Source organism: Pocillopora damicornis, chromosome 3 (assembly GCF_964200805.1).
Source record: "Pocillopora damicornis chromosome 3, jaPocDami1.2, whole genome shotgun sequence".
NCBI classification, from domain to species: Eukaryota; Metazoa; Cnidaria; class Anthozoa; order Scleractinia; family Pocilloporidae; genus Pocillopora; species Pocillopora damicornis.
Window position 1 is genome coordinate 23,551,908 of NC_142672.1, and position 25,994 is coordinate 23,577,901.

General features: G+C 36.5%; 2 protein-coding genes and 1 long non-coding RNA gene across 4 annotated transcripts; all 3 read left to right on the forward strand.

Annotated features, from left to right (window-relative positions):
• The first annotated feature begins 2,473 nt into the window (after positions 1 to 2,473).
• On the forward strand, positions 2,474 to 3,580 carry LOC149048909 (uncharacterized). Its single transcript, XR_016185039.1, has 2 exons — positions 2,474 to 2,589; positions 2,717 to 3,580. It is a non-coding gene; the product is annotated as an uncharacterized LOC149048909 (long non-coding RNA).
• Positions 3,581 to 3,961: 381 nt separating this feature from the next.
• LOC149048910 (uncharacterized) lies at positions 3,962 to 12,224 on the forward strand. 2 transcript variants are annotated; one of them, XM_089200644.1, is made up of 10 exons: positions 3,962 to 4,008; positions 6,360 to 6,683; positions 7,579 to 7,684; positions 8,298 to 8,471; positions 8,853 to 8,908; positions 9,557 to 9,603; positions 10,082 to 10,185; positions 10,672 to 10,725; positions 11,154 to 11,265; positions 11,400 to 12,224. In XM_089200644.1, exons 2-9 carry the CDS (start codon positions 6,375 to 6,377, stop codon positions 11,243 to 11,245), a joined length of 942 nt encoding a protein of 313 aa, XP_089056770.1. In that variant the 5' UTR covers positions 3,962 to 4,008; positions 6,360 to 6,374; the 3' UTR covers positions 11,246 to 11,265; positions 11,400 to 12,224. The 2 variants fall into 2 exon arrangements, with proteins under 2 accessions (XP_089056770.1, XP_089056769.1); XM_089200643.1 differs by lacking the exon at positions 3,962 to 4,008 and adding an exon at positions 5,661 to 5,786.
• A 6,291-nt stretch (positions 12,225 to 18,515) lies between these two features.
• On the forward strand, positions 18,516 to 23,790 carry LOC149048911 (uncharacterized). Its single transcript, XM_089200645.1, has 10 exons — positions 18,516 to 18,638; positions 19,197 to 19,523; positions 19,736 to 19,841; positions 20,455 to 20,628; positions 20,967 to 21,022; positions 21,113 to 21,159; positions 21,641 to 21,744; positions 22,231 to 22,290; positions 22,694 to 22,805; positions 22,927 to 23,790. Exons 2-9 carry the CDS (start codon positions 19,212 to 19,214, stop codon positions 22,783 to 22,785), a joined length of 951 nt encoding a protein of 316 aa, XP_089056771.1. The 5' UTR covers positions 18,516 to 18,638; positions 19,197 to 19,211; the 3' UTR covers positions 22,786 to 22,805; positions 22,927 to 23,790.
• The last annotated feature ends 2,204 nt before the right edge of the window (positions 23,791 to 25,994 follow it).

Here is a 25,994-nt window from a genome sequence, read left to right on the forward strand (position 1 = left end):
AAGTATTGCTCATTACATGTTTGAGTTTAACTGCGTTTTCTTGTTGAATACTATGAGTAATTACGTACATCTTCTTTGAAACTTAATTTTAGATACCGAGTGGTCCAGAAACGTTTCGTTCAACATGTGACTATGGAACGTAAGTGCATGTAATATAGATGAATTAGAGTCTGCCAATGTAGATTACCTTTCTCTCTCGCCTCGGTCAAAACCGTGGCACGCCCATACTGGGCTCCTGTTCGAAGTCACAAATACCCCCTCTCATCATCCCTAAAACAATACAAAAACCGATATTATTTGCTCAGTTTGGTCGGAACGGACGGTAAAAATTTGACTCTTTGTCATGAAGCCCGGACCTGACTGTGTTTTGTTCTCTCGTCATGGCCTCGAGCCAAAGATCTTCCCGCCTGGCCCTCCCACTCAGTCATAGAACTAATACTAACGTGGTGTCCTTAAATGGGTTGCGGTGATCTCTTCATGTTCCCCATTCTTCTAGGGTGACGTACGTCATTTTGCTTTCCGAAGCGAACAGAAGGATTAACTCGTGAAGAGGAATAGAGTAGGACCAAAAAGAGAGACTATTGTATTTTGTTAAGCTTAGTTCTGTTCCTTTGTTGTTGTCGAATACAGGTGTCCACGCATAATTATTCCTCATTCTCATCCTTATTATCAATGGGAGACAAACAGTTGTACAAATATTGACGTCGGCTACCACATTTACCCCTTTGCCATAGAGGTAATAGAAATGTTGTTAAGAGACATTCAAATGAGGTACGCCATTTGGTGGCGGAATTAAGCAAATTCAGAGATGACGTTTTGGAATTTAACTTCATGTTTTTTACTTTAAAAGTATTTAATAATATGGAACTATCGGAACTTGTGGCCGGAGAAAAATTTCCGATTCATATATTTAATAGTCTATCTGCAACGACATGTGAGGGATTGCGCCAGTTGAAGACACACGCAAATTCAGTTTAAGGGACGTTACTGGGAACAAAAACTTGTGCATAATTACCTCTTCCCCCTCCCCCTCTTCAACCCCCTTACCTCAGAGTAAGAATCAAAATTTTTCTTTTGGGCGTAACTAAGTGCACATTTTAAATACCACCACTTTATCCTTATTTAATCAGCAGGGGGGCATTTTGTTGCACATGCCCCAAGAAAATTTGTTCGACGCCATTTTGATATTTCCAGCGCGCTTTTGCGGGTTTTCAACTGAGCGATCGACACCTTTCTGTGATACTTTTTGGAGAGGGATGAAAGAGTATGATAAGTTTACCACCATTTCTAACTCTGTGAATACTCCCGGAGTTTGCTGGCTCTTCGGATGGGGATATTTTAATGATCAAAGTGCGAACAAAACGCGAAAAAAGGCCGAAAACTTGAAGTTTGAGATTTGATTTTCTGACGATCAAGATGTGCCCCTGAGACTGCAAACCTTGAAGGTTATTCTTAAGATTTTGATTTCTTACTTCTATGAATCACGAAGTGGTGTGTGGAGGCGATCGTGAGATATTCGTTACGATAATAGAAAGTAGTTTACAATTTGATCTTATTTTACTTCAACTTTGAAATAAAATTACGTTAAGTTCGAGGCGGCCCCCAAGCTTCAAATCACTTCAAATAACATCTTCCCTTCTTTCTCTTTGTAGTCCCATAGGACACGAGGCTTAAAAAAATGTTCCAGCTGTAGGATTGAGTTGCTCTTTCTACAACCTTTTGTTGAACTGTTTTGGTGAGAATTTTTCTGAATGCCCTTTTGGGCTTGAAGTGCTGACTAGGGGATAAACTCCGGTAGAACTTGTTTTATCACATGGCCCCCAAATCCCTTACCACTGTCAGTTTATTGTATATTTATTTAGCTTTCGGTCTAAACAGTTCATTCACCTCAAAAAAATGCGTGGGCTTTGTATCATGAGTTTAAACTGGTGTTGTTTTCTTCATGTTCATGTGTTATTCGAAACGAATCGCGTCAGCTTCATTCTATCTTGTTTATTTCAGTAGAATACTTCTGCCATACGAAATGAATTTGAGACGAAGTGTACCATAAAACTCGCAGATTAAAATTATCTAACTTTCGCTGGTTCTTAAAACATGAGATGAGCGATACAACAAATGGATAATTACGCAAGGGGCTGGAACTCCTTGTTTCTTTAGAATGTGAACTACAGTATTTCTGTCATATTTAAAAACGAATTTCGGGTTAAAACTTTTTCAAACCAGTTTGACTTGAATTTCACTTTTGCAGATAAGTCTTGATCCTTCAATTTTTATTTCTTAGTTGAGACTGATGATAAAAATAATCATGTAGTCTAATGTTGATGTAAAATGACCCTGCTTCAGAGAAATATGGTAAATTATATATCAGCATTCTATGAAGCGATTAGTAAAAACCGGAATAAGCTTTGACGGTATAATCATGAACTAGACTTTCCAATCACACCATTCCAAATTTTATCTCATTTATTTAACAGACGATCAAAGACGAGCACTGTATGGTTTTCCACTGTGCCACTACAATAATCATGGAATCTTCCTCAACAACTCAGGGATGTTGTTTATAAAATAACACTGCTTCATAGAAATATGGTAAGTTATGTCAGCATTCTATGACCCAATCAGTAAGAAACCCGAATAAGCTTTGATAATATAATAATGAACTAGACTTTCCAATCACGTCATTCCAAATTTTATCTCATTCTTTTTAATCCAACAGTCTATCAAAGACGAGCATTGTATGGATATCCACTGTGCTTCGTCAATAGCCATGGAAGCTTCCTAAACGAGTGCGGGATGTTGTTTGTAAAGTGATCCTATTTGTGAGAGATTTACTGAAATGTATTTTGTCTAATTTTAGTTTTGTTTTCTTTCAATTTTGCTTAAGCCTTGTGGTGACGCACGACAACGCATGAAAACGATAAGGAATTTTTTATCCTTTTCAGCTAAATATAGTTTTTCTTTAAAACTTAATGAGCTTAAGCTATCTCAAGTCACAGTAGTTTACCAAAGAAAATAAAAAGAACTTTAAGGTCATTCCCATGATATGAACCCTGTAGCAAGATTTTTGCCATACATTACTAATGTTTTATCTTATAGCTATGTAAATCTTGAAAGAATACTTGGGGTCTCTGTCCTCTATATATAGGCACAGACAGATATCTCTTTGATTCCTACAAGATCATGACAATAAAATTTAGTATACTTGATAAATTCGTGTTTCCGAACATTACTAGTCCTTCTTTTCGTAACCTGTAAAAAGTTTTACTCAAATTCAAGAAAGAAAAAAAAATCAAAGGTTACTGTGCGTGAGAGAGAAAATTGGGAGAAAATTGTGATTTAAATCTCAAGTGATCTACGACCATAGAGAAAAAGCCACCACTGTTTGTGCGCGCGCTAGTTTGGTTTGAATCAGTTATTCATAGTAAGGATGTGTAAAGTAGTACTTCTTGTGAAGGTCAACTTTATTTAAACAACTGAGATGAGAGCGCAAGTAAAACAAACTTGAGCGCTATGACACACAACTGTCTGTAGGTACAGTAAAAGCAGCAATGAGACAAAATAAATGTCCTTTCCAACCTTTTTCAAAGCGTGTTATTACTTCTCTTAAATTTGTATACCCCTTGAGATATAGGTCACCCACACTACATACAATCTAAACTCAAATTAAACCTTCTCTGCCAATGCCCGCATTGTATGATTCCAAAGTCCTTCTGGCGCATGTAGCTCCGCACCTCGTACAGAAATGTTAGTTTTTTTTACCGTTATTTCCTGTACAAGCAGCTTGTTTTGATGACTCTCTTCCAGTTTTTTCAGCCAGCAGGTTACTCCAAACCAAACCCAAAAAAACAAAAACCTAATAAAGAACAAGATTTCGAGACAATGAATTCTACTTAATCTAACGAATTTACTTTTCTAAAGTAAAGGTTATGCATAATTGATTATATTATTGATTGCGTTACTTACAGTCAAAGCTTCTATTTCGGGCCCAAATTTCGATAATTTGTGAGGGTAAGTTTATTTCTTTCCTTATAATACCAATTAAAATAGTATTGGTTTAAGTGTAGACTTTTAGAAAAAATGTTCACGATTTGCCTATTCAAGTTGGTTGCGATTAAGAAAAGTTGACATATCCCTTTGATAGAGAGTGTTTGACGCTTATAGAATTTAAACAACATATTCATTTTAGGTAAGTAAACCAAGTCATCCTGGGGAAAAATCAGTTACCTCTGTTTTATTCAATTATTTGTCTTGTCCTTCTCGAAATGTTTAGTTTATCGGTTTATTTCATCATCTTTGTGATGAGTTCTCTACCTATCTGTCGCTAAAACAAGTCATTGAAGTTAATTGAGTTTGCAAGTTAGCAAGTTAGATTGCTGTCAAGTTTATATTTGTTAAAGTTTCTGTACGATTGCATCAAAATAAAAGCCTGGTTGAGCTTTCCGAATGCCAGAAGGTTTGTAATTTACAGCAAATTCGCTTTGGATCAACTTCAATAACCCTCAGTTGATTTTCTTCGCGCTTTAGTAAGTAAAACCCTTTGTTATTATGGATGATACATCATTGTGCTTAAAGCTTCCATAGAAACCTAATCAACTTTTGCATGAGTCCTTCAAAGTACACTTTTTTTCCGGCGAATAAGGCTTTCTTTTTCTTTACGCAGAGTGTTAAAAGTTTGAAAGATGTATAGGGTGTAAATAATTTTGTCTTCGACATTAGACGAAGTAATAGCTTGCACAACTCCGTTTAAACAAAAAAAAGTCTCAGTTGGGGTTGTGTGCTTTGGGGATCATGGCAGATTTGTATATCTAGTTAAAATCAATTCGGTAGGTTGAGTTTATTTTTTGGAAGGACGTCACTTTCGTGTGTTATTTTTGCGATAGAATGCACTTTCGATCGGTTTACCGGGGTTGTAACCCACGCAAGACGTTCGGAGAACATAAGGAAAGTTTGAATTTACCGTGCAAGAAACGATATGTTTTTGACTAATTAGGGTCCTGGCAATATCAGTTCCAAACCAAAACGAAACAAAAACCTAATATGAAACAAGATTTCGAGACAATGTATTGTACTCAATTAGAAACTAAACTAAAGGTAATGCATAATTGATCAAATTATTGATTGTGTTGCTTGGAAAAAAGACAAAATAAAAAATAACAACAGTGAAAGCTTCCATATCGGGCAAAATTTTCAATAAATTTGTTGGGGAAAGTTTATTTATTTCCTTTACAATATCAATTAAAGTAGTACTTGTTTAAGTGTAGACTTTTCGAAAAAAGGTTTTCACGATTTGCTTATTGAAGTTGATTGCGATTAAGTAAAGCTGACATATCCCTCTGACAGAGAATGTTTGACGCTTATAGAATGTAAACAACACATTCATTTTAAGTAAGTAAACCAAGTCATCCTGCGCAAAAAAGAAAATAGAATCTTTCAACCAATATGAAAGTGCTCTATGTTTTCGGGCAGATCACAAATCAATTTATTTGTCTTGTTCTTCTCGATAGTTTTAGTTTATGGGTTTATTTCATGATCTTTGTTATGAGATCTCCGGCCATCTGTCGCTAAGAAAAGTCATTCAATTAAATTAAGTTTGTCTCTTCTTGTGTCGAATTTCAATGGTCTATTAATTTTTAATTACCCGATGCCCACGCCTTGCCTCACAAAGGATCTAAAAAAACCTCTTTCTGCAAAATACAAGTTAGACTGCAGGCAAGTCTATTTGTGTTAAAGTTTCTGCATGATTACATCGAAACAAAAGCCTGGTTGAGCTTCCTGAATGCCAGAAGGTTTGTAATTTACAGCTAACTCGCGTTAGATCTACTTCAATTGCCCTCAGTTGATTTTCTTCTCGCTCTAGCCCGTGAAACTCTTTGTTATCATGGATAATACAAAATTGAGCTTAAAGCTTTGTTAGAAACCTGATCAACTTTTGCATGAGTCCTTCAAAGTACACTTTTCCACGGTGAATAAGGCTTTCTTTTTCTATAAGTAGAGTGTGAAAAGTTTAAAAGATGTACAAGGTGTAAATTATGTTTTTTGTCTTCGACTTCAGGCGAGGCACAAATCCATTTAAACAAACACAAATAAAATTGGGATTGTGTGCTTTGGGGATCATAGTAGATTTGTGTACTTAGTTAAAATCAATTCCGTAGGTTAATTTTATTTCTTGGAAGGAAGTCATTTTCGTGTGTTATTTATACAATAGACTGCACTTTCCTTCGGTTTACCGGGGTTATAACCCATGCATTTACTAGTGCAATAAACGATAGGCTTTTGACTGATTAGGGCCCTCGTAATATCTCAGCTGTTCTTTAAAACTTCGAAACTCATCTCAGTTTTATGATGGAATCAAATTCCAGGTAATTGATTGTGTGATGCAGCTTCGTTTCCCTATTCTGGTCATTTTATGCTCATCAAAGATCTTCAACGTCTTCGGAAAATGTCGTCCTTCGACTTACTCAATGAGCGGCTTCCACCTGTCTGGTCACGAGATGTCCACCATGATTGTCTCCAGTCTTTCTGAGTGTGTGACTGCGTGTGTAACTAAGATCCGCTGCAAAAGTTTAAACTTTCGTTTAAACAATAAATCATGTCACTTAAATAACGTAGGAAGACATGCCCACCCAGAGGATTATGGACCAAAAGCAGGATTTATCTACATGGATGTGTCTGAATCACCCAAGGTTTGTATTTTCAACAATTATTTTCCCAATGCTGGTTCGTTCAACAATAAAGTTCGAATACACCCGCGCTGTCATTGGTTGAGAGAGCGTGCTCTATAAGAGTATAGAACATAGAGTTGAGCTAAAGCTGTCACGCCATCTACCAAATTGTACTATGTCCGACCATTTCCTAGTCTTTTCTCTAGCTCTTTTTTCGTTAATTAAAAGTGAACTTTCGGAACAAGCGAGACGGCAAAAAGCGAAAGAAGAACCAAACAAAGGTTTGTAAACAGGCTGAGCGCCGTGATTTATGCTATTATTACGTAAGCAGAGACGAAAATTTTCAAAGAGAAAACGAAATGGATGCGTTTGGAAGGTTTTTACGCTCAGTTAGATTGCAAGCTTACTTAGGGTGATAAAAAACCTTGCATGTTTTTATGAGCTTTGATTTGGCCGGATTTCACTGAAAATGTCACTTTTAGATTCTGTAGGAGAGACTTATAGAATTCAGGCAAAAGTGTTAAATTGGACCAGTTTGTAAGCTAGAACATGCAGATTGTGAACTTTGATGATTTTTGAACTTTGATGGTTTGACATCTTTGACAGCTGAAATCTTGTACAACAAATGAACCATTCTGACAAGGATTCTGATTGGCTTATCGTAAAGTGCTTTCTTAGCGCATAGAGTACGCGGACGACGCTTTTGTTCGCTTTGGAAATAAAGTTTGTTTTGAAAATTGAAAAAATGTACTTCCGCTTCCTGCGTGCTTTACAACAAAACAGAGCACAGGCAAGGCTTTTCTATTTGTTATTTATTATCTCTTTCTCTTTGGAAAAAGGAAATGTAAAGATCAATAGTAAGTTATAGTTCGACGCTCGACTCGAAAAACAAACAAAAGCTTTTATCCATTTGAAGTCTTGTGCAGCAATACAGCAAGAATGGCCTCAGGCGGAAAGTGGATACTATTGGATAACGATTGGGAGCAGAGAAGTTCAGGTTTATTGTGATATGACGAACTACGGTAAGCCCCGAGTCAAATAATTCCTTTCAGTCACGATTTTTATTTATTTATTTTTTTTTATTACAACTAACCTAAGCCTTAGAGTCTATCTGAACATCAATATTTTTTTATTCTTTGTTGCTTAGTTTTCAGTTTTGTCATCTTATTCAATCAAGTTCAATTCAATCCAACTTAATTAATTGAGAAAGGAGAATATTTCAGTACCTTCCACGCTGACAAGACTCAAAAATTACCCAAGAGGAATCACTATGATTCATTGTGTTGGACTGTAGCTCGAATCTAACCTAATAAGCCTGTTTTGATCTAGAATGTAAGAGACGACTGGTTAGAAAAGCTGGCAAAAACCAAACTAAGATGAAAACAAATGTTCAGCCAGTTAAGAGTTAGGGTTTGGAGCTCCCTGACTACGCAAAATCGTTGTTGTGGACGTGATTGTTTTTGTTGTTGTTGGCGTTATTTACTAAGTTTTTCATATGTTTATTCATCTATTCAATATATGTGTTCTTACTTTTTTTCTTTTACACACAGTCCCTGATTCATTTAACGAGATGCTTCTATTAGTCCTGCAGTTAAAATGATTGCACTGTTTATTTTGAAATGTTGATGTGTGTAGGTGGCGGTTGGACTTTGGTAGTGACCATCAGCTCCAAGAGCAACGATCACCTTAAAGGCGCTGAAGTGCACTGTCTTAAACCCACATTGTGTATTCCCTTTGTCGAGGGGAACAGCGACATTGCTGCGCGAAAATTAGCAGACGAAGATATACACGAAATGATATATTTTGAAGGTAAAGCTGTGAACTGGATTAAAGGCCAATTATTCAATAAACAATTAATGTTTTTCCTGTTCGGATCAGACTGCCCATGAACATTTATAGGTACAATAAAAGGTTATTAAAGAAATTAAAGAAGGTTTCAATGTCTATCATTTATGCAACAACATTTTGGTCCCCCTAGAGTTACGATCTCTTAGGTCCGTTGAACACAATTAGGGTCTTGCTTTCTACCTTGTGTATTCATTCAGCCTTTTATTTTTGTTTCTGCTGCAAATTTCAAGGTAAGCGATAAAATGTAAGTATGCTCATAGATAACTTATGGAGGTATTTGGTTTACACAGATTCCATCGCATATAATTCCTCACATCTAACCTTGACACATTTTTTTTTCAGGAACTTTTAGAGTTGATGTTTTGACAAAGGATGTTAATTACACCGTTTTTCACCAGGTATTGCTCATTACATGTTTGAGTTTACCTGCAGTCTTTTGTTGAATCGCGTAATTAAATAAAATCTGGCATTCTGATTGGTCAACGAAGTGAAGTATTTGGCGTAGAATTAGCGAGCTGAAAACGAGACCATGTTTCGCATGTACTTAAACAAAACACCTGTCGTCAAATTGTAACAAAGTTCTCTACAATACCAATTAAAAGATAAACTGCACGTAAATTCAGTGAAATACCACTATTTTCCTAAAGATAGAGTGAAGCTTGTTTAAAAAGTTTAAAAATAAATGCAAAAACAGGCATAAGGTACAAATAAGGTTGTCGAAGATTCAAACGTGTACCACTGACCTTGCTTCCTATTCGCTAACGCAGTGACAGGTGAGATAATTGACTTTGAAATGGCTTTGTGGGGCACGCCTTCAGGTTAACAAACTATATTATTACTGTTTTCTTTTTTTCTTTATTCAATTATGCAATTTAAGGAAAATCCACCACCTGACTCGTGAATTCCGATATGGCACGAATCGCAAAGCGATTCGTGCGATATCGGTTTTCGCGTGTAATTTAACGCGGAATTCACGAGTCAGGCAATGGATTTTCCTACAGAAGACCATTAGTAATTACGTATATCCTATTTGGAACTCAATCTAGATACCAAGTGGCCCAGAAAAGTTTGATTCAACATGTAGCTATGGAAAGTAAGTGCATGAAATATAAATGAATTAGAACCTGTCAATAAATATTACCTTATTCTCTTGCGTCGTTCGAAATCGTGGGCAAATTCTAAGTCACAAACATCCCCTCCATTACCATGCAAAAACCAACATTATTGGCTGAGCTTGGTCGGAAAGAACGAGAGAAAATTTGACTCTTCGTCATGAAGCTTGGACCTGGCTGTGCTCTGCTCTTACTTTACGGCATATCTTCCAGCCTTCCTCTCCCACTCAGTCAATAAGCCATTGAATTAACATTAACGTGGTGTCCTCAAACGTAAACCATCCAGCAGCTAAAGCTTAGGGTTGAGGTGAACTCTTCATGTTCCCCATTCTACCAGGGTGATGTATCTTATTTTGCTTTCCAAAGTGAACACAATGATTAACTAGAGTAGGTCCAAAAAGAGAAACTATTGTATTTTGTTACGCTTTATTTTGTTACTTTTGTTTTTGTCGAATACAGGTGTCCACGCATAATCATTTCTCATTCTTATCCTTACCAATGGGAGACAAACAGTTGTACAAATATTGACGTCGGCTACAACATTTACCCCAGTTGCAACGGAGGTAACAGGAACGATGATGTGTGATGATGAGTTATAAACTCTCTTCTTTGGCTGCAATGACATGTAAAAGACCAAGAATAACGAGAAACATTCCAATGAGATAGACCATTTGGTAGCGGAATTTAGTAAATCGAGAGAGATGTAATTTTGGAACGTAGCTCCATGCTTTTTTACTTTAGAAAGCATTTAATAATATAGAGTTATAAGAACTTGTGGCTGGGGAGAAATTTCCAATTCAGATATTTAAGAGTTTGGTTGGAAACGAGATGCGAGAGATTGCGCCAGTCACACACGCAAAGTCAGTTTCAGGGACGCTACTAGGAACAAAAACTTGTGCATGATTCCTTCCTTTTCCCTCTAAACCCCTTTACCTCAGAGTAAGAATAAAAACTCCTGTTTTTGGTGTGACCAAGTGAGCATTTTAATTATTACCTCTTTCTCCGTTCTTAATCCATTTATCTTGAATCTTTTTGTTTCTGGTCACTAGTCTTCGACGGACATGACGATGAGGAGTGTGGCCATCGGTGGCATTCATCAAAATGTAGGAGTAATAGGCAGTTAATATCAATTGAAAATTGATTTTAATTAATAGTTGATTTATGAACGATTTTTAACCGATTTCCCCCAAACATCAGCATACATATTCTCCGTCTCATTCTCGATACATTTACCAAGGTGCTGACAACGATAATATGTCGCTAGTCACTCTAAGGGGTCAAAGAGCCAAGCCTGTATAATCTTCTTATAGTGGGAGAAGTGATGGCCTGATAGCAAATCGCAAGTGCCTGTTTTGCTCTGCTTTTGGGTGAAACTTGAGAGGTTTACTTTCACAATGCCATTCTACCTCAGACGAGATGTAGGACCTATAATATATTAACGTTTGGGCCGGCGGAGCACCAAACTTCGATGGCAAAATCGTGTGTTTTAAAATAGCCCCTGACTCTCATATTTCATTCCATTTGAAAACAGACTCTGGAAGACGAGCCTTGTATGGTTTTCCACAGTGCGGAAATAATCACGGAATCTACCAAAACAACGCAGGGATGTTGTTTGTAAAATAATCCTACTCCAGAGAAATTTGGTAAGTTATGTCAGGATCCTCAAAATCAATCAGCGAAAACTGGAATGAACTCTGATGTTACAATCATGAACTACACTTTCCAATCACATCATTCGCAATTTTATCTTATTTGTTTTTATCTTTTTTATCCTCAGACCCTCAAAGGTTTTCCACTGTGCTTTAGCAATTGCCATGGAATCTTCCTAAACAAGGGCGGGATGTTGTTTGTAAAGTAATCCTATCTAGGAGAGATTTGGTGCAATGTATTTTCTTTTAGTTTTGTTGTTTTAGTTTTGCTAAAGCCTTGTGATGACGCAAGCGACGCCTAAAAAAGAAAAGGAATTTATTTTCCTTTTCATCTAAATATAATGTTACTTTACAACTTAATGTGCTTAAGCTTTCTCAAATCACAACAATTAAGCAAAGAAAATGATGAGAACTTTAAGGCTATTCCTATGTTTTAAACCCTGCACCAAGATTTTTGCCACATATAACCAATTTCCTTTTTATCTTGTAGTTATGTAAATTATGGAAGAATATTTGTGGGTCCCTGCCTCCTAAGGCACATATAAATACCCATATGATTCATGACCTTTTTTATCTGAGTATACTTGCTAAATTGGTGTTTCCGAACATTAATCCTTTTTGTACTCTGAGAAAAGGTTTTGCTGAAATCAATGAAAAAAAAAATAATGATAGGTCACTGCGCTCGTTTAGGAGAAAATTGTGATTTACACCTTAAGTGATCTATGACCATAGAGAAAAAGCCACCACTATTCGTGTGCGCGCGCTAGTTTGGTTTGAAACAGGTATGCGTAGTAAGGATAAGTAATGTTGTACTACTTGTGAACTCAACTTCATTTAACAAGGAATCAACTGAAATGAGAGCGCAAGTAAAAAGTTAAGCGCCATGACACACAATTGTTTGTAAATACAGCAAAAGTAGTAATGAGACAAAATAAATTTCCCTTCCAACCTTTTTGAAGCGCATTATCATTTCTCTTACATTTGTATACCCCTTGAGATATAGCTCACCCACACCACATACAATCTAAACTCAAATTAAACCTTCTCTGCCGACGCCCGCATTGTAGGATTCCAAGGTCCTTCTGACACATGAAGCTCCGCACTTCGTACAGATGGTTTTCCTTTTTGACCATTAATGCTGAGAGGGTTTCCTCTGGTTCCTTTCGGGATCACAAGAAGATCGACAAGATCGAGTCAGCGTTGCAATTGTGTGTTTCACGCAACTACACATTAAGCCACGTAAGAACTTGCGCCTCTAATAAAGAACTTGAGCCCTGGGTCATGATTCTTGAAAGAAACCAAAATTCGTTCATTATTGTCGTTGCTGTTTGACACGTAAATTTTTTCATTTATTTTCTGTACAAACAGCTTATTCTTAAGGACTCTTTTAAAGTTTTTTCTGCCAGCAGGTAGCTCGAAACCAAACCCAAAAGAAACAAATACCTAGTATGGAAAAATATTTCGAGACAATGTATTGTGCTTCAGTCAGAATCTAAAGTAAAGGCAATGCATAATTGATTATATTATTGATTGCGTCTCTTGGAAAAAAAAAGATAAAATAAAAACAAATAACATTTAAAGCTCCCATATCAGGCCCAAATTTCGATAATTTGTGAAGGTGAGGTTTTTGCTTTCCTTTATAATACAACTTAAAGTAGTAGTTATTTAAGTGTAGGCCTATTCAAGTTGGTCGCGATTAAGTAAAGTTGACATTTCCCTTTGACAGAGAATGTTTGACACTTATGTAATTTTAACACCAAATCAATTTAAGGTAAGTAAACCAAGTTCTCTTGGGGAAAAAATGGGATTTTTCATCCAATATGAAAGTGCTCTATGTTTTCGAACAGATCACAAATCAGTTAAATAAAGGGGTAAGTTTCTAAAGAAACCGTGGTGCTGCGTCGGTGGGAGAGTACAGCAGGTAATTTAGTGTTAACAACTGAGTTGAAAAAGTAAATTAGCCACCTTAAAAGGTAAAAAAGCTGACGCTTCGAGCGTTAGCCCTTCGTCAGAGCGATGACGTTTTATTCAACTTATATGTGTTGTCCTTCTCGAAAGTTTTAGTTTGTCGGTTTATTTTCATTATCTTCTCCAGCCATCTGTCGCTAAAACAAGACATTCAAATAAATTAAGTTTGTTTCTTCATGTGTCGGATTACAATGTTCTATTTATTTTAAATTATCCTCGCAGGAAGACATGCCCACCCAGAGATTATAGACCAAAAACAGAATGTATCTACATGGATGTGTTTGAATCACCTAAGGTTTGTATTTTCAACAATTATATTCCCAATGCTGGTTCGTTCAACAATAAAGTTCGAATACAACCCGCGCTGTCATTGGTTCGTCCTTTCAACACAATATATTGAAAGTACGAACCTTCGGTGATTATTTCCAATGTTAAAATTTATAGTCTAATGATTTATCTATATGTCTCTCTCTCTCTCTCTCTCTCTCTCTCTCTCTCTCTCTCTCTCTCTCTCTCTCTCTCTCTCTCTCTCTCTCTCTCTCTCTCTCTCTCTCTCTCTCTCTCTCTCTCTCTCTCTCTCTCTCTCTCTCTCTCTCTCTCTCTCTCTCTCTCTCTGTGGAAATTAAAATTCGAAGCTCGACACGAAAAACAAACGATAATTTTCTTTTTCCTTTTTTTTTTTTTTTTAATTTTTATTTTATTTTTTCAAATCGAGAACCCGACAAAAGCTTTTATCCATTTGAAGTCTTGTGCAGCAATACAGCAAAAATGGCCTCAGGCGGACAGTGGATATTATTGGATAACGATTGGGAGCAGAGAAGTTCAGTCTTATTGTGATATGACGAACTACGGTAAACCCCAAGTCAAATAATTCCTTTCAGTCACGATTTCCTATTTCGTTACAACAACTAACTTTGAAAAGCCTTTGAATCTATTGGAACATCGATGTTTTTTATTCTTTGTTGCTGAGCTCTTTTCAGCGGTGGTCATCTTATTCAATGAAGTTTACCAGTTCAATCCAACTTAACTAATTGAAAAAAGAGAATCTTTTCGTACCTTCCACGCTGACAGGACTCAAAAATTACCCAAGAGCAGTCACTATGATCCATTGTGTTGGATCTTGGAGCTCGAATCTAACCTGTTAAACCTTTTTTGATCTAGAATGCAAGAGATGGCTGGTTAGAAAAGCTGGCAAAAATCAAACTAAGATGAAAACAATTGTTTAGCCAATTAAGAGTTAGGGTTTGGAACTCCCTGACCATGCAAAATCGTTGTTGTGTTGTGTTCTTACTCTTTTCTTTTACACACAGTCCTTGACTTATTTAACGAGATGTTTCTAGTGGCTTAGCAGTTAAAATAATTTTAATGTTTATTTTGTAACATCGATATACGAAGGTGGCGGTTGCACTTCGGTAGTGACCATTAGCTCTAAGAGCAACGACCATCTTCAAGGTGCTGAAGTACACTGTTTTAGTCGACATTGCGTTTTCTCTTTGTCGAAGAGAACAGCGAAATCGTGGCGCGAAAATTAGGAGACGAAGATATACACGTGCACGAAATTATGCATTTTGAAGGTAAAGCTGTGAGCTTGATAAATGACGAATATTTCATTAAATTATTAATGTTTTTGTTGTTCGGATCAGACTGCACAAGAACATTCTCAGGTACACTATGTTATCACATGAAACAAAAAAGGTTTAACTTTCTATCATTTATACTATTACATGTTTGTCCACCTAGAGTTATGATCTCTTGGGTCAATTGAATACAATAAGGGTTTTGCGCTCTACATTCAGTTTATGCACTTAGCCTTCTATTTTTGCCTCTGCTGCAAATTTCAAGAAAGGCAGTTACATCTATGTTTGCACTTAGAGAGCTTGGAGATATTTGATTCATAGAGATTCCATTGCATATGATTTCTCACCTCTAACCTTGACACTTTTTTTTCAGGAACTTTAAGAGTTGATGTTTTGAAAAAGGATGACACTTTTGCCGTTTTCACCAGGTATTGCTCATTACATGTTTGAGTTTCACTGCTGTTTCTTGTTGAATACTATGAGTAATTACATATATCCTCTTTGAAACTCAATTTTAGATACCAAGTGGCCCAGAAAAGTTTAATTCAACAAGTGGCTATGGAACGTAAGTAGATAGTAGATAGATGAACTAGTTTCTGCTAATGTAGATTACTTTTCTTTCTCACCTCAGTCGAAATCGTGGTTGAAGTCACAAACACCCCCTTCCATTATGCCTAGGGCAATGCAAAAACCGTTATTGATGGCTAAGTTTGATCGGAACGGACGATAGAAAATTTGACTCTCAGTTGTGAAGCACGGAACTGGCTGTGCTCTTTTCTTACGTGACGTATGTCATTTTGCTTTGCAAAGCGAAGGCACCTTTTTCTGCCTTTTTTATAAAGGATTAACTCGTGCATAGAAATAGAGTAGGTACAAAAATAGAAACCATTGTATTTTTTTAAGCTTTGTTTTGTTTCCTTTTTGTATCTTTACTTTTGCTTTGGGGAATACAGGTGTCCACGCATAATCATTTCTTATTCTTATCCTTATCAATGGCCATGGGAGACAAACAGTTTGACAAATATTGACGTGGGCTGCCGCATTCACCCTGATTGCCACAGAGGTAATAGAAATAATGATAGGCGATGATGAGTTATGAACTCTCGTCTTCTTCTGCAATGAAACATAGAAGACCAAGAATAACCAGATACATTCGAATAAGATTTACCTTTTGGTGGCGGAATGAGGCGAATCCAGAGAGATGAAATTTTAGAACTTAGCTTCATGCTTTTTAACTTTAAAAGTGTTTAATAACATGAGAACTAGTGGCTGGAGAAAAATTTCCAATCCATATATTTAAGAGTTTGGTTGCAACGAGATGCGAGAGATTGCGCCAGTTTATGACTCAGGCAAAGTCAGTCTTTGCTACTGGGAAAAAACATGTGGATATTTCCAACCCCCCCCCCCCCCCCCCCTTTCTTAATCTCTTAATCCACTTATTTTTCTGGTCACCAGTCTTCAACGAACATGACGCCAAGGAGTGTGGCCATCAGTGGGATTCATCAATATGAATGACAATTTATTTCAATTGCAAATTAATTCTAATTCATAGCTGATTAATTCATGATTTTAAACCGATTTCCCTAGAACATCAGTACGCGCATTTTCAATCTCATCGTCGATGCATTTACCAAGGTGCTGACAAGGATAATGTGTCGCTAGTCACTCTAAGAGGTTAAAGAGTTAAGACTTTATAATCTACTTGTTGTGCAAGAAGTATTCCATGTGAATACAGACCCTGGAAGACGCGCCTTGTATGGTTATCCACAGTGCCGTGGCAAAAATAATCATGGAATCTACCTCAAAAACTCAGGGATGTCGTTTGTAAAATCACCCTGCTTCAGAGAAATATGGTGGATTGTCCCAGCATTCTATGAATCAATCAGTAAGAACCGGAATGAGCTGTGGTGGTATAATCATGAACTTGACTTTCCAATCACATCCTTCCAAGTTTTGCCTCTTTTTCTTTTATCCAACAGACCAACAAAGACGAGCATTGTATGGTTATCCAATGTACCACTACAATAGCCATGGAATCTACCGAAACAAGTGCGGGATGCTGTTTGTAAAGTAATCCTATCTGGGAGAGATTTGGTGGAATGTGTTTTGTTTTGTTTTAGTTGTGTTTTGTTTTGTTTTAATGTTGCTAAAGCCCTGTGACGACGCGTGACTTCGCCTAAAAATGGAAAAGAATTTATTTTCCTTTTCATATAAATACAGTGTTTAAAACTTTATTAGCTTAAGCTATCTATCTCAAATCACAAGCTTACCAAAAAAATTTAATGAGAGCTTCGAGGTCATTCCTATGATATAGAACCTGCGCTAAGATTTTTGTTATACTTTACCTAATCAATTAATTATCCTATAGGTACGTAACTTTTGAAAGATTATTTGGGGGTCCCTGTCCTCTTTAGGCTTAGATAGATACACATATGATTCCTATAAAATCATGCAAATCCTATCTGAGTACACTTGCTAAATTCGGGTTTTTGAAAATTGTTCCTTTTCGTATTCTGCGAAAAAGTTTGCTCAAATCCAAGAAAGAAAGAAAGAAAAAATGATAGGCCAATGTACTCGTTTACGAGAAAATCATGATTTACATCTTAAGTGATCTATGACCATAGAGAAAAAGCCACCACTGTTTGTGTGCGCGAGTTAATTTGGTTTGAAACAGGTATGCGTAGTAAGGATGTGTAATGTTGTACTACTAGTGAAGGTCAACTTCATTTAACAATGAATCAACTGAAATGAGAGCGCAAATAAAAACCTTAAGCGCTATGACGCATAACTGTCTGTAAATACAGTAAAATTAGTAATGACACCAAATGAATTTCCCTTGTTTCATGAAACTGCACATAAAGCCACGTAAGAACCTGCGCCTCTGACGAAGCACTTAAGCATTGGGTTATGATTCTTGGAAGAAAATAAATTTCGTAATTTCGATGATGATTGTTCTCGCTGTTTGAAACAATTTTTTCATTTATTTTCATTAAAAGTAGCTTGTTATGATGACTCTCCCACAGTTTTTCTGCCAAACCCAAAACAAAGAAAAACCTAAAATAGATGAAGCTTTCCATACAATGTATTACACTTATTCAGAATCTAAAGTAAATATAATGCATAATTGATCAAACTATTGATTGTGTTGCTTGGAAAAAAAAGATAAAATAAAAACAACTAACACTTAAACTTTTCATATCGGGCCCAATTTTCGAAAATTCGTGGGGGTAAGTTAACTTCTTTCCGTCATAATACCAATTAAAGTGGTACTTGTTTAGGTGTAGCCTTTTTTAAAAAATTGTTTCCACAGTTAGCGCTATTAAGTTGGATGCGATCAAGTAAAGTTGACATATCTCTTTGAGAGAGAATTTTGTACACTCATAGAATTTAAACAAAACATTTATTTTAAGCAAGTAACCAAGTCATCCTGAGGAAAAGAAACTGAATTCTCAACCAATATGAAAGTGCTCTATGTTTCCGAGCAGATAACAAATCAGTTACTTCCGTTCTATTTCAATTTATTTTTTGGGTCCTTCTCGAAAGTTTTAGTTTATCGGTTTATTTCATCATCTTGGTTTGAGATCTCCGCCATCTGTCGCTAAAACAAGTCGTTCAAATAAATTAAAGTCCTATCTTCATGCGTCGAATTACAATAGTCTATTAATTTTTAATTACCCGATACCCACGCCTTGCCTCGCTAAAGATCTGAAATATAACTTTCTCTTTCTGCAAAACACAAGTTCGAATGCTGTGAAGTCTATTTGTGTTTAAGTTTCTGTACGTCGAAACAAAAGCCTGGTTGTGCTTCCCGAATGCCAGAAGGTTTGTAATTTACAGCTAACCTGCATTAGATCAACTTCAATTCCCCTTCGTTGACGATATTCTTCTCGCTCTAGTACGTGAAACTTTTTGTCATTATGCATGATACAAAATTGTGGTTAAAGCTTCCATAGAAACCTGATTAACCTCTGCATGAGTCCTTCAAAGTACACTTTTTCTTGGTGAATAAGGCTTTCCTTTTCTAGCGAAGTGAAAGTAATGGTTTGTACAAACTTCATATGAAAAAAGGAAAATCTTGAGGTTTTGTGGGATTATAGTAGCTGTCCATATTTAGTTGATCAATTAGTTAGATCAATTCGGTAGGTTAAGTTTATTTCTTAAAAAGAATTCATTTTGTGTATTACTTATGCAATAGACAACACTTTCTATCGGTTAACCGAGGTTATAGCCCACGCAAGATGTTTGGGGAACTTTTGAAAATTTTGGATTTAGCAGTGCAATAAACGATAGGTTTTTGACTAATTAGGGCTTTCGTAATATCTCATTTGTTCTTTAAAACTTCGAAATTCATCTCAGTGTTATGATGTCATCAAATTCCAGGTAATTGATTGTGCGATGCAGCTTCGTTTCCCCATTCTGGTCATTCTTTTATACTCAATAAAGATCCTCGACGTCTTTGGAAAATGTCGTCCTTCGACTTACTCAATAAGTGGCTTCCACCTATCTGGTCACGTGATGTCCACCGAGAATGTCTCCAGTCTTTCTGAGTGTTTGAACACGTGTGTAACTAAGATCCGCTGCAAAAGTTTGAACTTTTGTTCAAAAGAGAAGTCATGTATTTTAAATGACGCAAGAAGACATGCCCACCCAGAAGATTATGGAACAAAAGCAGGATGTATCTACATGGATGTGTTTGAATCACGCAAGGTTTGTCCTTTCAATATATCCCCAATGTTAAAATTTATCGTCTAATGATTTATCTCTATTTCTCTCCCTCTCTTTGGAAAAATGAACATAGTAAGATCAGTACTGAATTAAAAATCAGCGCTAGACACGAAAAACAAACGATAATTTTCTTTTTCCTTTTTTTTTTATTTTTTTAAATCGAGAACCCAGCAAAAGCTTTTTTTCCGTTGAAGTCTTGTGCAGCAATACAGCAAGAATGGCCTCAGGCGGACAGTGGATATTATTGGATAACGATTGGGAGCAGAGAAGTTCAGGTTTATTGTGATATGACGAGCTATGGTAAGCCCTACTCAAATGATTCCTTTCAGTCACGACTTTTATATTAATTTATTACAACTATTTACTAACTTAAGCCCTAGAATCTATTGAAACTTCGATGTTTTTTAATTCTTTGTGGCTGAGTAGTTTTCAGCTTTTTTTATCCTATTCAATCAAGTTCACCAATTCAATCCAACTTAATTATTTGAAAAAGGAGAATCTTTTCGTGCCTTAAACGCTGAGTCTCAAAAATTACCCCAAGAGCTTTCATTAAAATCCATTGTGTTGGATGTTGTAGCTTGAATCGAACCTACAAAACCCATTTTGATCTAGAATATGAGAGATGACTGGTTAAAAAAACTGGCAAAAATCAAACTAAGATGAAAACAAATGTTCAGCCAATTAAGAGATAGGGAACTCCCTGACCATGAAAAATCGTTGTTGTAGGCGTGCTTCTTGTTGTTGTTGTTGTTACTGGCGTTATTTATTTACTTTTTCATGTTTATTCATCTATTCAATTTATGTCTTCTTACTCTTTTCTTTACACACAGTCCTTGACTAATTTAACTAGATGTTTCTTAGCCATGCAGTTGAAATGATTGTAATGTTTATTTTGTTATGCTGATATTTATAGGTGGCGGTTGGACTTTGGTAGTGACCATTAGCTCCAAGAGCAACGATCACCTTCAAGGTGCTGAAGTACATTGTTTTAAACCCACATTGTGTGTTCCCTTTGTCGAAGAGAACAGCGACATTGTGGCGCGAAAATTAGCAGACGAAGATATACACGAAATGTTGCATTTTGAAGGTAAAGCTGTGAGCTGGATTAAAGGCCAATTATTCAATAAATAATTAATGTGTTTACTGTACGGATCAGATTGCTCTAGAACATTCACAGGTACACTAAAATGCTAACCCCGGAATTTAAGAAGGTTAAATTTCTATCATTTATACTATTATATGTTGGTTTAACTGAGTTCTGCATTCAGTGTATGCGCATTGCCTTACTTCTGTTTTTTCATCTGCTGCAAATTTCAAGGAAGGCAGTTACATGTATGTATGCATATAGAGAGCTTGGAGATATTTGGTTTATACAGATTCCATTGCATATGATTTCTCATCCTAACCTTGACACTTTTTTTTCAGGAACTTTTAGAGTTGATGTTTTGGAAAAGAAAGAAACTTACGCCGTTTTTTACCAAGTATTGCTCATTACATGTTTGAGTTTAACTGCTTTTTCTTGTTGAATACTATGAGTAATTACATATATCTTCTTTGAAACTCAATTTTAGATACCAAGTGGCCCAGAAAAGTTTAATTCAATATGTGGCTATGAAACGTAAGTGTAAGATAAATGAACTAATTTCTACCAATGTAGATTACCGTTCTTTCTCACCTCGGTCGAAATCGTGGTTGTAGTCACAAACACCCTCTTCCATTATCCCAAAGACAATGCAAAAACTGATATTATTGGCTGAATTTGGTCGAAACAAACAGGAGAAAATTTCACACTTGGTCATAAAGCATGGACCTGGCTGTGCTCTTTTCTTACGTCGTGACTTCGAGCCAAATATCTTCCCGCCTGGCCCTCCCACTCAGTCAAAAACCCACAGAATTAACGTTTACGTGGTGTACTCAAATGTAAACCAGCCAGCAGCTAAAGCTTAGGGTTAGGGTGATCTCGTCATGCTCCCCATTCTACCAGGGTGACGATGTCATTTTGCTGTCCAAAGCAAACACAATGATAAACTCGTGCAGATGAAGAGAGTAGGTCCAAAAAGAGAGACTATTGTATTTTGTTATGCTTTGTTCTGTTACTTTTGTTTTTTTTCGATCATTTCTCATTCTTATCCTTACCAATGGGAGACAAACAATTGTACAAATATTGACAAGGGCTACCGCATTCACCGCGGCTGCCACAGAGGTAATAGAAATGTTGATATGCGATGATGAGTTATTAACTCTCGTCTTCGTCTGTAATAAAACACTTAGAAGACCGAGAATAACCAGAGACAGTTCAAATAAGATTCGACATCTGGTGGCGGAATTAACCAAATATAGCGACGAAATTTTGAAACTAAGCTCCATGTTTTTTACTTTAAAAGTATTTAATAATATAGAGTTTTAAGAACTAGTGGCTGGACAAAAATACCCAATTCATATATCAAAGAGTTTGGTTGCAACGAGATATGAGAGATTGCGCCAATTGAAGAAACACGTGAAATCAGTTTTAGGGACGCTACCGGGAACAACTTCCTCCCTCCTCCAGCCCCCCTCACCCCCGTGCCTCAGAATAAGAATAAAAATTCCTCTTTTGGGCGTAACTATGAGTGAGCATTTGAAATATCAGCCCTTTCTCCTTCCCTTTCTTAAACCACTCACCTTGACTCTTTTTGTTCCTTGTCACAAGTCTTCGACGGACATGACGATGGGGAGTGTGGTCATAAGCACTGGTGGAAGTCATCAAAATGTAGGAGTAAATGGCAATTTATTACAGTTGCAAAATCAATTCTAATCTATAGCTGCTTAATAAATGATTTTTAAACGATTACCCTCTCACATCAGTAGCCAGCATATTTTCCATCTTATTCTCGATACATTTGGAAAGGTGCTGACATGGATAATATGGTTTTGGTTATGGTGGGAGAAGCGTTGGTCTGATGGCGAATCGCAAGTGCCTGTTTCGCCCTGCTTTTGGGTGAAACTTGAGAGGTTTACTTTAACAATGCCTTTCTACCTAATGTTACATGACGAGATGTAAGACCTTCTATAATAGATTAACGTTTGAGTCGGGGGAGCACCAAACTTCGATGGCAAAATCATGTGTTTTCAAATAGCCCCTGACTCTCATATCTCATGCCATTCGAAAACAGACCATGGGAGACGAGCCTTGTATGGTTATCCACAGTGCGGAAATAATCATGGAATCTACCTCAACAACTCAGGGATGTTGTTTGTAAAATAACACTGCTTCAGTGGAATATGGTGAGTTATGTCAGCATTCTATGAATCAATCAGTAAAAAACCGGAATGAAGTCTGATGGTATAACCACGAATTATACTTTCCAATCACATTATTTCAAATTTTATCTCATTCATCCAACAGACCCTCAAAGACGAGCATTTTATGGTTATCAACTGTGTTACGGCAATAGCCATAGAATCTCCCTACACAAGTGCCGGATGTTGTTTGTAAAGTAATCCCATCTGGGAGAGATTTGGAGGAATATGTTTTGTTTTGATTTTGTTTTATCGTTACTAATGTCCTGTGATGACGCACGCTTACGCCTAAAAACGAAAGATAATTTTTTTGCTTTTTATCTTAATGTAGTATTACTTTAAAACAAAATTTTCTTAAGCTATCTCAGATCACGAGTTTAGAAAATAAAATGATTAGACTTTTACGGTCCCTGCTATCGTATAAAACCTGCACCCAGATTTTTTCCATATTTTACCTAGTCAATCGATTATCTTATAGGTATGTAAATCTTGAAGGATAATTTATGGTCCGTTTCCTCCTTAGGCGTTGCTAGATACCCATATGATTCCTATAAGATCGTGACAATTATATTTAGTATACTTGCTAGATTCGGGTTTCCGAAAATTGTTCATTTTCTTACTTTGAGGAAAGGTTTTGCTCAAATCAAAGAAAGAAAAAAAAACCATAGGTCACTGTCCTCGTTTGGGAGAAATTATGATTTAAGTCTTAAGCGATCTACGGCCCTGGAGAAAAAGTCACCTCTTATTGTGTGCGCGCGCTAGTTTGCTTTGAAACAGTTATGCATAGTAAGGATGCGTCATGCAGCATTACTTGGAAAAGTCAACTTCATTTAACAAGAAATCAACTGAAATGAGAGCGCAAATAAAAAACTTAAGCGCTACGACACATAACTGTCTGTAAATACAGCAAAAGTAGTAATAAGACAAAATAAATTTCCCTTGCAACCTTTTTCGAAGCGCATTATTATATCTCTTACATTTGTATACCTCTTGAGATATAGGTCACCCACACCACATACAATCCAAACCCAAATTAAACCTTCTCTGCCGACGCCCGCATTGTATGATTCCAAGGTCCTTCTGGCATATGAAGCTCCTCGCCTTGTGCAGAGAGTTTTGCTTTTTGACCATGAATGCTGAGAGGATTTCCTCGGGTGCCTTCGGGATCACACGGTCAGTCGACAAGATCGAGTCAGTGTTGCAACTGTTTGCTTCATGTAACTGCACATAAAGCCACGTAAGAACTTACACCTGTAACAAAGAACTTGAGCCCCGGGTTATGATTCTTGGAAGAAACCAAATTTCGTTGATTATTGTTGTCGCTGTTTGAAACATAAATTTTTTCATTTATTTCCTGAAAAAGCAAGTTGTTGTGACGACTCTTGTGCAGTTTTTTTCTGGTGCAGGTAACTTCAAACCAAACCACAAAAAAAACAAAAACCTAATATAGGTCAAGATTTCAAGACAATGTATTGTACTTATTATAATTAGAATCTAAAGTAAAGGTAATGAATAATTTAATGAACCATTGATTGCGTTTCCTGGAAGAAAAAGATAAAATGAAAACAAAAAACAGTTCCAGCTTCTATATGGGGCCCAATTTTCGACAATTTGTGAGGGTAAGTTTATTTCTTTCCTTTAAATAAATGTTTTTCTACAATTTGCCTATTCAAGATGGTTGCGATTAAGTCAAGTTGACATATCCCTTTCACAGATAATTTTTGGCGCTTAGAGAATTAAAACAACGTTGACTCATTAATTTTAAGTAAGTAAACCAAGTCCTCTTGATTTACTTACTTCTCCTCCTCAACCAATATGAAAGTGCTCTATGTTTTCGGGCAGATCACAAATCAGTTACTTCCGTTTCATTCAATTTACTTGTCTTGTCCTTCGTGAAAATTTTAGTTTATCGGTTTATTTCATCATCTACGTTATGAGATCTACCATCTGTCACTAAGAAAAGTCGTTCAAATAAATTAGGTTTGTATCGTCATGTACCGGACTACAATGGTTTATTCATTTTTAATTACCCGATGCCCAGGCCTTGCCTCGCAAAATATCTGAAAAATAACTTACTTTTTCGAAAAACAAAAGTTGGATTGCTTTCGAGTCTATTTGTCTTAAAGTTTTTGAACGATTACATCGAAACAAAGGCCTGAATGAGCTTCCCGAATACCAGAAGGTTTGTAGTTTACAGGTAACCCGCATTAAATCAACTTCAGTTCCCTTCAGTTGAAGATATTCTTCTCGCTCAAGTACGTGAAAGTCTTTGTTACTATGCATGATACAAAATTGTGCTTAAAGTTTTCTTAGAAAGCTGATCACCTTTTGCATAAATCTTTGAAAGTACACTGTTTTCTCCGTGAATAAGACTTTTTTTTTTCAATAAGCTGAGTGTTGAAAGTTTAAAAGATGTACAGGGTTTCAATTCTGTCGGTTTTCTTCGACTTCGGGCGAAGTAAAGGTTTGTACAACTTCATTTAGACGAAAAAAATATCGGAGTTATGTGTTTGGGGATCATTGTATATTTGTATAGTTAGTTATGATCGATTCGGTAGGTTGACTTTATTTCTTGGAGGGACTTCATTTTCGTGTGTTATTTATGCAAAGACTGCTCTACCTATCGGTTTACCGGGGTTATAACCCACGCAGGATGTTTGGAGTACATAAGGAAAGTTTGGATTTACCAGTGCAGTAATCGATAGGTTTTTGACTGATTAGGGCCCTCGTAATATCTCAATTGTTCTTTAAAACTTCGAAGCTCATCTGAGTTTTATGATGTGATCAATTTCCAGGTAATTGATTGTGTGATGCAGCCTTTTTCCCCTTTTCTGGTCATTTTATGCTCGGCAAAGATCCTCAACTTCTTCGGAAAATGCCGTCTTTCAGCTTACTCAATAAGCGGCCACCAACTATCTAGTTACGTGATGTCCACCATAATTTGTCTCCAGTCTTTCTGAGTTTGTGACCACGAGTGTAACTAAGATCCATTGCAAAAGTTTGAATTTTCGTTTAAAAGATAAGTCATGTCACTTGAATGACGCAGGAAAACATGCCCACCCAAAGGATTATGGACTAAAAACAGGATTTATCTACTGGGTGTGTCTGAGTCACCCAAGGTTTGTCCGTTTAATACATTCCCAATGTTTCTTCGTTTGATTGCGAAAAAATCTG